Source organism: Marmota flaviventris, chromosome 3 (genome assembly GCF_047511675.1).
Source record: "Marmota flaviventris isolate mMarFla1 chromosome 3, mMarFla1.hap1, whole genome shotgun sequence".
Lineage (NCBI taxonomy): Eukaryota > Metazoa > Chordata > Mammalia > Rodentia > Sciuridae > Marmota > Marmota flaviventris.
Window position 1 is genome coordinate 31,630,312 of NC_092500.1, and position 11,507 is coordinate 31,641,818.

The 11,507-nt window shown below is 33.7% G+C and overlaps 1 protein-coding gene across 2 annotated transcripts in view; it reads left to right on the forward strand.

Moving 5' to 3' along the window:
• Positions 1–10,353, forward strand: part of C3H12orf50 (chromosome 3 C12orf50 homolog) — a 32,060-nt gene extending 21,707 nt beyond the window's left edge. The window contains exons 8-13 of one of the 2 annotated variants that reach the window (XM_027929720.2): positions 2,600–2,707; positions 3,952–4,068; positions 5,422–5,526; positions 5,767–5,970; positions 7,497–7,589; positions 10,328–10,353. In XM_027929720.2, coding sequence (XP_027785521.1) covers positions 2,600–2,707; positions 3,952–4,068; positions 5,422–5,526; positions 5,767–5,970; positions 7,497–7,589; positions 10,328–10,353 — 653 coding nt within the window. The remainder of the gene's footprint in view (positions 1–2,599; positions 2,708–3,951; positions 4,069–5,421; positions 5,527–5,766; positions 5,971–7,496; positions 7,590–10,327) is intronic. The other variant, XM_027929743.3, reaches the window with a different exon arrangement.
• The last annotated feature ends 1,154 nt before the right edge of the window (positions 10,354–11,507 follow it).

The window sequence follows — 11,507 nt, forward strand, 5'->3', positions numbered from 1 at the left end:
GACCTCATCTAGGAATGTGTGGGTCCCATAACAAATTCTTTTACCTCTCTACTTGTGTTTGTGAAAAACTATGAAAGCCCCAAGAGTACTGATAATAGGGGTTTGCTGGAAATATTTTCCAGTGTGTGGTTTCTGTGGATATTCATTCGTTTACATGTCTTCTAAAGGCATATGCACTCATTTTTTGTGTGTGTTGGGGGAGAATGCTTGCTCTATATCCTTACCAACACTTAGTAGTTTCAGATTTTAGCTACTTTGGTGGTTTGTCAGTGATCTCACATTGTGATTTTAATTTGGATTTCCCTGATTGTTAATAATGTTGAACACATGTTCGTGCATTTATTGTCCATTTTGACTTCTTCTTTTGCCAAGTTGTATTTCTAACATCTCTAGCCCACTTAAAAGTATCATTTTCTTGTTGATTTCACTGGGTAAATTTGGATCCTTTCTGCCAACTTCTTTTTGTTTATTTTTTTAATTGTACCTTTATTTTATTTGTTTTTACGTGGTGCTGAGGATTGAACTCAGTGTCTCACACGTGTGAGGCAAGTGCTCTACCCCTGAGCCACAGCCCCAGCCCCTCTGCCAACTTCTTGTCCTGCTTAGTAATCCTCTTCATCTCTGCTTTTAACTCCATGTATTAAATTTCTACTTTCTATTTGATAATTGTGTGAATTGTCTGATTAAATTCCCCATCAGTCATTTTTGGATATTAGTCATTATTTTTTCTAACTTTCTGTTGTTCCCTATTAGGAGGATATACTTCATCTTCTGGTTTTTGGTCAATTGTTCTGTTTCTTAATGTACATTCTAATTTTAATTACATGTTGAACATTGTGGATAATAATGATTTGTAGAGTATGAATGAGGTTGTTTTCCCACAGGGAAACTTTTTTTTTTTTTCCCGCAGGCAGCTAAACTATGAATGAGCAGGACACCTCAATTATGTCAGGGTTTGGTTTTAGACTGTGTAGTAGATTATGTACTATTTGCTTTTTCTTTTGATATAAGGTCCTTATTCTAAGGGCAAGACCCTTATTCCTAAGACATTACATTTCTAGGTTTGTAATGAGAGCCTCCATGAGCCAAGATCTCTCTACTCTGGGGAAGCTTGAACTCCAAATTTTGCCTCCAAAGTACTATGTAGTTGCCAACATCTCTGACCAATTCATTAGCCTCCTGGATGCTCATTTGCTAGTTTTCTGGGGTCCCACTTTGTATATGGAAAGCATAGAGTCTGTGTTTTTCAAGGGTGCTTCTTTGCTCTTTTTACCTTTGTCAGACTTCCCCCCAGGTTGAAGCCACTGTGCCACCTGAACTTTGGACTCTTTCTCTTTAGTAGTTGGTTAGTCATTTTCTGGTTGGAATGTATTTCCCTGCATGATGAATTAGAAATACCTTCATGGAAAAAGAGGAGAAAGCCAGGGTCAAGGAGATGTGAAATTTACATGTGTGCCTCTGTTGCTCTCAGGCATTACAGTTCTGTGCAGTGGGTTGTTTTCCAATCTGTTTTGGATATTTTGTAATTGCTTTTGGCAGGAAAGTTCTTATACAAGCCATTTGCTCATGGAAGAAACCAAATTCTGTTCTGAAATTTTTATCATTGTTTTGTTGTAAGCTTCATGAGGCCAAGAACCAAGTATAATTAATTACCACAGATAATTTTCTGAAGCAGAATATCTGGCACATGGAATGAATTCAGAAAATACTTACATAATAAATAATTGTATGTTTAAATATATTGAATATATTGAGTGACTGGGTTAACAGAGACATGTTTGGAAAACTTGCAGATGCTGGAAGTTAATATGCTAGAACAATGAGCCAAATCTTTCAAGATAAACAAGCAGTGATAAACATAAAGTCTTACATTTAGGTTCAAGACCTTAATGGTGACTTCAAATTGGGAAAGACCTGACATGATATAGTTTGTGAGGGGATAAAAGTGATTTTTTTTTTGCCTTCAATGTTTCAAAAAAATTCAGTAATGTGTTTCCACTATCAAATAGCTAAGATAAGTCCACACTGAATTATTAAGAGTAATATAGGAATATAATTAAATGTGATGAGTCATTGAAAGTACTCAGTGGAGGGTGTGACACATAGAAAAATGCTCCATAAATATCAGCTGTTATTCTATTACTTCCACTGGTTTTTCCACAGGTTAGTCCAGATATGGGTGTTATTTTAAAGAAGGTTATTTGAAATAAATATTTGATTTTAAGAAAGGGTAACTTGTGTGGTGAAGGATCTAAAAATTTTGTATGTAAGTAATATTTAAAGCAACTATGGGTATTTACTCTGAGTAGCTGTAAAAGATTGTTATAAGTTAAAGGGGAATTAATTTTGTGGAATATGTACATTGTCTTGCAATTTTCTATATGTAAGTTTGAATATCGGGTATTCAGTTATACCTACACATTAATACTTATGTATTCATGTAAGCATTTTTGATACATGTAGAGAATAGGGATAGCATCGCTGAAGTATTTAAACAAAAGCAGACAAAGGGATATTGTGGAGGATATTCTTGTGTTGAAAGGTAGCTTTGTATCACTTTTTGCCATTTGTTGCTTCTGACAGTAAGTTTTTGTCTTAGGAGGTGACTGTTATGTTCCACAAAGGATCATATTTCTTGGAGTAGATGAAAGTGAAGCTTTAAGTGAAGAGAAGGAAATCACCACACCAAAATGTTCAAATAATAAAGGTAATGAATCATTCAATAATATTGACCCTTTTGTAATTTGGATAGGTAAATTAAACATAAAGCTTGATTGTTATAGAAACCAGTATAAGAGGGGAAAGTAATAAATCACAGTATCCATTGAATAGGAGTGAGGTTCCAGTCCTGGCTCCGTCCCTAATTGTTTAACCTTGGAATTTAAACATTTTTAGCCTCAATTTCCTACTCTAAAAAATTAGCCTGTTGGGCTACATAATTTTTAGGAGCCTTGCTAGCTCTAAAGTTATTGATTATCTTAGAATATAATACCACATCCTTTTTCAGTTTTCTTTTCCCAACTTATAGCAGAATGACTAAATTTTTTTAGAGTGTGATCATTGCCAACTGTAGTTTATAAATAATTGAGAGAAACAACAAAATCTATCCTCAATAGTTCTATGCTGCTTGTACTGAACTTGGGAGCCTCTCTGCTTGAGCACCTTTCTTAGACCCAGCCAAAATGTACTGCTAACCTCAAATTAGAGGGATTCACATTTTCTATAATTATTATAAAATGTAAACCCATTTCATCTACTTTTTTGCTGACTATTAAATATCCTCAAGCATAAAGTTTTTTGTGTTAAAATATTTTAATGAAAAGTCATGTTAATCTCTTTACCTTTCTGATCAGAGTTGGAAAAGTTTTGTCCAATTTATCAAAGAAACTCTTTAAAAACTATACTAATATGGGAGGCATCAGTTATATATGACTATTTACATTTAAATTAATTAAATTTAAAAAGATTAAAAATTCAGTTTTCAGTTACATTTCAAGTGTTTAGTAGCCACATGTAGCTAGTGGCTACCATATTGAACATCATAGATTCAGAACATTTTTATCATTGTAGAGAGCTAATTGGATAGTCCCACTCCAAAGCATAGAGCAAATAAAAGTTGTTACATTTAAATTATTTTTTCAGAAAGTCAATTATAAATGGACCCACTTGTAAAATTAACAACCTTTTAATTCTTTTGCATGAAAACATTAAAAATATTGCCACTATTATGTTATTTATGTATGGAAGAATAATGCATGTCATTCCAGAGTTTTATCAGTAATATTTGAGGTACAGTCTGGCAACTATGAAATTTTAATGACACTTTCTAAAAATTAATATACATTTATATCTCTAAAGAGGTGTGTCCATATAATGTTTGAAAACTGAATACCAACTTAAATGCTTCTTTTACTAATATTGACATTTTATTTTTTTAATTTGCTTTAAAAGATAACAAGGACAGTCCTCATCCAAAGCGTTCCCTAACTACCCGACTAGTACCTACAACGCATGTATTAAATGCTACTGAGAATATCAGTATGAAGTGCAGAGAGGACCCCTCTTCAAGTGAGACATTAGCTCTATCACTTTTAGGCCTTAAATATATGTGTCTTAGTGTGGATTTGTTTTGCTTATTTGAAATAGAATTTTAAAAAGAAAAAAAGAGATGGTTTGAAAATTATTCAGGACTGAGAATTAAGGACAAAGTATTCCTGTATTAATTCTAACAATGAATCGTGAAGTAGGTCCTAGTAAATTTTATGCTTTCCCACTAGTTTAATATAGACGTTAAAATAATAACATACTACTTTCAGAAGATTCACTAGTATATAACATTTACAATTTTCCATGTAGGGAAATATATTGGCAATACATTGGGTTTTGGATTGTTTTTCCTGATTTTGTTTATTCTTGCTATTCAATACTCTGAACTATTTATCTTTATACATTAAGACTTGTGAATCTTCCTGATTCCTTTCTTGTTTCCTTCTGGCCCTTATTTCATTTCTTGAACCCCTAAAATAATTTTGGTTTCCAGTGAAACACTGAAGGGGAACAATTATGCCTTTTCCTAGGAAACCATGTTTGGTGTCGTGGCACTTGTTAAAAATACAATTTCTAACTCCCAGGCCTGAGAGCTTGGAAACAGAGGCAGGACATGATATTGAGGAGGAGGCAGTAAATCAGAGCTTCGTTGAGGGCTTAAAACTTAAACTGAGGTTGAGAGCTAGGGCAAAGACAGGTTTATCAGTCTACTGTAGAGAGCAAGTGTAATCTACACAGTGTGATTGATATTCATTTCCTTTGCTCAGTAGACACTTGTGAATAACAGAATGTCTCCATCTACAAAATGATTGTAAGCTTCCCTGGAAATATTTAACTTAGAAATTCCTGGAAAATTAAAAACTCATATAAAACTTTGATGTATAAAGATGCAAGTAAAAAGTGAAAAATTTATGAATTTAGTATTTACAAATTCTGATTTTTCAGTAGTTTGACCAAATCACTTGTATATACTCAACTTCTTAAGACTTTAAAAGGCTTTTGGACTAAAAGAATACAAAAAGATTTATGTTGAAAAAATTACTTAAAAATAGCACTATAAAAATGAAATTTATATTTATATTTGGGATGCATTTTTATGTTCTTTTAAAAGAATCCACACAGGCCTTTGGAAGGAAGCTTTTTTTTTTTAAGGAAAGCTGCTTGTTGAAGATTTTGTCAGCCATTTACAAGATAGTTTGTTTTGTGTCACTTAACAGTAAATATCACCCTTTGTTTTAAAAAGTAAAGTATTGGGGTAGTCCATTTTTTTTTCTTGCTTGGTTTTTGACTGCACAGATATCTAATTAACACCTACAGTAACTTTCACATGAAACAATCTCTTTAAAAACTGTAAAAATTTGTATCTTCTCTAAGTGAATGATGTCCAGCCAGTGAGGAAGCCTCATTTTAAAGGTGTGAAAAAAAGAAAATGGATTTATGATGAACCAAAGAACTTTCCTGGCTCTGGAATGCGGAGAGGTAAAGGGTCAATATATTTCATGTTTCTAAATTGTCATTTAAAAAGTGGTTAGATATCAAATATGTTCTTTGTGGAAAACAGCTTACTGTCATGTACCATAAATGTTAGACATCAACCTAACTCCTCTAAACTTAATTCTTTTAGCTTGTGTTGCCTTCCATTATACTATCAAACACTAAAAGTACAATATACTTTTTATGGATGTGAAGCCAGTTTTATCCTTCACTTTTGTTTTATAGCTGTACAGCTCCAAAATCCCAAAAATAAAATGAGTTACCATCATAATAATAAAAACCGAAATGCTGAGAATTCAGCTTATATCCACGTTCAAAGAGATGCTGTCAGGACTGTCCCACTGAATGCACCGCCCCGCAGCAGACCCCCGAGTGGATCCTACCATAAAGCTGATGTTAACAAGGAACCCAAACTCAACCTCTGTTCAGGTAAGGCTCCTGACTGATGTGGTTTACTGTGTCTGTGATTGCATTCCCATGGAATTTCCTGATGGATTGGCTAATCCTCACTACTATACCCCATCCCCCTCTTCTTTTTCTGGGTTGTCATCATAACATGTGAAGGAGAGGGAGGATTTCTTCCATGTGCAGTCATGCACATGATTTAAAGGCTATGGAAGAAAACTCACGTTGGGTGCAGATGACTTGACATGGTACCTCCCTGGAGTTATGCCTCAGAACACTGTACTTTGTTCCCCCTGGACAGCTTCATTTCACCAGGGGGGATTGTTTTTTAATGGTTGACATTTTCTTGTTCCACTAACTGCATTGTTCAGTTATCACTGTCAGGCTATTCTTTAGGCCTTCATGATTACTTTCTGAAAGGGTTACTTTGGGGGTTAACTGCAATATTGTTGACAACCTCTCATCTCTCCCACCATGCACAGATTGCTTCTAAATCATTTCATCATGTAATAGGCAAAGTCATAGTGTATGTCAGGAAGTACAAGGCCACAGGGGATAGAGAACCAAATCTCTTTTCTCCCTGTCTCAGAGGAATTTTGCTGTTTTGAAGTTGGTTTTCATTTTTCTCAATCTAACAAAAAACGCCACTTAAAATTTCTTTAATTTCATGTTTCTGTCTCTCCATGTTCACAGTGTCGTCGGTAAAGTTTCAAATGTTATGTACTTTCGAAAATCTTAGATTCTTAGATTCTTCAACAATTTAAATAAGAAGTTAGCTTTAAAGTATTTTTCTATTCATTTTTAGAATAAACTGACATATGGATGTCAGTTCTTAGATGAAACTGCCCCTTAGTTTTCTTTATAATAATAATGATATAATAATAAAATAATAAATAATATATTAAAAATAATATAAAATTATTTTATTACTACTTTACTCTAAGTGGGTGGCTGAAAAGAATACAAGTAATAGAACAGTTTGTTGCTAGGATCTAGATTTTTGTGAAGGTGCCAGTAATTACACTCTGATGTTTTTGGTTTTACATCATTAATGCAAATGTCAACAAGGGGAAAAAGCAAATTATTTTTATTGTTACCAACCATGCTTTGAGAACCACAGCTTCATAGTAACACATGCAAACACAAATATAAGTGTTGGAAGTCAATTAATGGAAGGAAACATGACTTGGGCTGTACCGAATTTAAAAAAAAAAAAGCTCTACAAAAGTAGCAAGATTTTGTGTTAAATTACAATAAAGCAAGGCAGTGAAATATTTTGGTTGTATCCAGACATCACCTTCTTCTCCAGCTTGCCTCATGGGAGAGAACCTTATTTGAGGAATGGGATAGTCAATTAAGAGATCCATAACCATGATCAGTGATAGCTTAAGTGGTCTCATTTATATCCCTGATGCCTTAGCTTCGAAATGTTAAAATGAAATATTTGGAGAATAGCTTCACTGTTGAGATGTTTGTAACTTTGAAACACCCTTGGAATATGATTTTAAAGTTAGAGAATATTTAGTAGTAGTCTTCTTTTATTTTTTCAGACAAATATATGTCAACTTCATATAATGGTTCAGCCTGGCGAAAACGAATTCCTTTTTCAAAACCTTATTCAAAAACTGAAAAAATATATCCAGGTAAATATTTACTTTAAGGTATCATGTGATTCTGAAAATGAATGACAAGTTTTTAAGTTCAAGAAATATTTTAGAGAAAAATTTAAATGAATACAACTTTCAAGATATATATGCACACTTAGATATATATGCACACTTATTTACTTGGAGTTTTGAAGTTCTCTTGTCTATTAGCAATTTAATTTTACCTTGTTTTATTGTGTTCCTCTTTGCCAATTTTTTTTTAACTCAGGACCTCATGCATGCTTAGGAAATCACTCTACCGCTGAGCTACATTTCCACCCTCTCTTTGCCTGTTATCAGAAAAACTTTTGATATAATTATTTTCCTTATCAACAGGAATAGTAAGTAGGTGCAGCAGTTGTATACAATGTTTAGATGTATCCTTTGCTACACTACAAGGCAAACATATTAAACCATATTGTGGTACAAATAAGAGGCAAAGCCTTGCTATATATCTACCATAGACAAATATAGACTGATTTGGATGACAGGGCATCCAAGATGAATTTTCTCAGCCAGAAGGTGCCAAGTGACTGAGCTTTCCACCTGGTAGTACTTTGTGCTATAGGAGGGAATTGGGGATCCCAGGAACCTCCTCAGGACAGAGGATTGTAGGAGTCCTGACATGAGGTTGATCTTTTGTTAAATAGCTTTCTGTCTTTTCCTAGCTTGAAAGGGAGTGGGCAGTAGATTTGGAAATCTACACAGAATAAAATTTCATTACTTCTCAGACAACTGAATCTTTCAAAAAAAGTTTCAGACAAAGCTCTTATCTATACAAATATCCCAGAATTTTCAAAATAGTCTGAAATCTATAAGCTCTTTTATTAGTGCTTCCTGGAAGGAACCAGAACACATCCAGAATAGACATTTTCCCTTTCCCAAAGTGATAACTGAACTGTAAGGTCTTGAAAACTTTTTTGACTGCAACTGTGACTCAGTTCTTAGACCTATGTATATATTATACACTGGAAACAACTGTCTTTATTTCCTGCCCATCTTTTCCCAAATTATAATGTTCTGTAAAATAACTCTGTTGCAGGGCTATTTAAGTGACTATATTTTCTTTTAGCTTTGTTTTTCAAGTGATGATGGCATTTAATTTGGGGTGAGGGAAGGAGATAAAGATGAATATCTTGAATGAAGTTAGTAATTGTTGAGATACAGCATTTTCTCATCTTGAGTGAAATTAGCAATTTTTGAGATACAGCGTTTTCTCCTATGGTTTCCTTCTGGAGTGAGATGGTATTTGGAATATTAAAGGATGTAGTCTCCCTGACCCCTTTCAGGTTCCAATGAATACTCTTGTATCCCAATTGCTTTCTCCTTACCCATCCCAGATAAACATGAATCATACAAGAATTGTGGTAAGAATCAGAAAGATGCTCTTGTTGTTGAGTACAATTGGAGTGGGGGGTTGGTATGCAGCTATAATACTCAATTGATGGTCTTTGCCAGAGAGATCAGTACAAACCAAGCCCAGCATTCACCAATCAAACCCTTGTTAATTAAAGTATGGTCTGAGGACCAACTGTAATGATATCACCTGGGAGCTTGCTAGAAATGTGGAATCTCCATATCAGACCTGTTTTGTCAGAATTTGCATGTTAACAACATCCTCAGTTGATTATAGGTACACATTAAAGTTTGAGAAACCTCCATTTAAGACCCAGGCAAGTCAAGCCTATTGAAATTATATTCTCTTCCTAGCTGTCACAGAGCAGCAGACATTTCCCTTTGTTCCAATACCAGAAATTAGTATCAACAGCAAAGAGATGGGGTAGGGAGAAACCCCTAAGAAAAAATTTTAAATGTAAGTGTGACTTAATATGAAAATAAGTGACTAAGAAATCACTTGGGTTGGACTAAATTTTTGTGAAAAGAACTGGATACATTTTCCACATCAGTAAGAACAGGGACTTAGTTTCTAGAAATTAAATGGATGTCATAAATTAGTTTATAAAGTTAATAATCTATCATAAAATAAATTTTGTTTTCTTATTTGCTTTTGATTGGGAAATAGGTAACTCCAGAACTCTTTTTTTCCATTTGTTGTCATTGAAAAAATATGAAGAGAAAGATTAGCTTGTGTTTTTCCCCCATATGTTCTTGCTAGGGCATAGAACAGCAATTTCAATATTTCCCAGGGGACAGATGGACTGCTAGAGGGAAGGAGGCAGAAAACACAAGCTGCCACCAGTCTGTTCATCTAAGGCTCTGGCAGCCAAGGCCAGAGAAGTGTAAATGGGTGAGAGGAGCCTTTTGGGAAAATGCTGTTGGATTCTATGAGGACAATGCAGAAGGAGAGGAAATTGTTGAGTGTCTGTGGGAATCAGGGCTAGGAGCTGAAGGCAACTAGAGACATCATTCTCATTGCCAGCTTTCCCTCAAGGCCACATGTCCTTTCTGATAGGGATATAGCTGACGTGAATGGCAGTGCCTGTCTCTATATTATGGAATGTTCATTCTGTTCATTGTGAATATCTCAGAGTGCAGACTTATGTATAGTATTATCTCCATTCCATTCCTCCTCCCTCTAAATTCAATACTCAGTAAGCACTGAAAAGAAGTTGATGAAGTTTGAATGACATTTTGAAAATTTATGAGTAAAAGCAAAAGCTTATTTTATTTGCCTTTAGATTTTATGGTAAGTAATTAGGAAAGGAAATATGATTATTGAAGTCCTGAAAAAGGCTGGAAAAGAAAATAAAATATTTTGTGTATTCTATTATTAGAGCCAAGAAGAAATGGTAGCAAGTAAACTTGGAGGTTGAGAGAAGAGAAAAATGAGAAAAGAGATAAGTGCCAGCCATCATCTGATTTACAATCAACAATGAAAATTCAAAGAATGAGATATTCAAGTACTCCATACTATATACTGGATAGCCAAAGATGATAAAATGCAAATTCTGAAAATAAGATGCAGGAAGTACATTGTGCTCTTTCAAAACTGATAAAAATGCAAATTACAAACAGCTGCCTGTGTATTTATGTAGGTCTGGAATTTATTCAATGCATTACCACAACATTTAATAAAGTTTAAAAGTTTGAGAATTAAAATCATTCTTTAATCATAAACCAAGTTAGATCATACAGATTGTGGAGTAAAATTATGCCTTTGATCTCTATTTTGCAATACTCTTAATGGAAGGAATCTCACATTTTCTTACTTTATCGAAATTTTAAGCTGGGCCCTAAGCAATAATAATACACAAATCATAAACAAATTCAATGAAGCCTCAGGGTTACAGTCTGATGATGAGTACATCTGAGGAATTTCAAAGAATTACACTTTGATGTGTGGTAGGAGACAAAGTTGGTTTATTATGCAGGGTAGTTGCTGAACAACATCTTTTAATTGGTAACTATAAAATATATCTGCTGGGATGTGCTACATTCAGAACTGAAAAATAAATATTTTCCTTCCATGAAAACAAAACAATGGAGAAAAAGACATGTAAAATAATATTTAATAACACGGTGTCCCCAAGACTTAGTGAAGTTTTAAGACTTCCATAACTCCAGTAGTATAAATACTTATAAATGCAAAAGTGACTTCATTTGAAAACTTATTTCCATTTATTTTGCATTTTGAATAATAATTGTTTTATTTAGTTTTAAAATTTCAGTCAAAATTAACCATCTGCACAGTGACAGAAACAAGAACTAAAAAATTTGTTCCTCAAACTTAAAAAAGTATGAAAAAAATCTCTATAAGGATTGCTTTCAAGTGATGTTTTTATAATTTTGTGGTGTTTATACTGCAGAGTTTCTTGAAGCTTAGAAATTTACTAAGACTGTGACAAGTATTTATATGCACATGCAAACTGTGGTTATTGGTATCCCTTTGTTCAATATTTATTGGGGAATTAATGTTCTTAGAAATATTTTATTTTTAAAGAATATCTTAAAAGA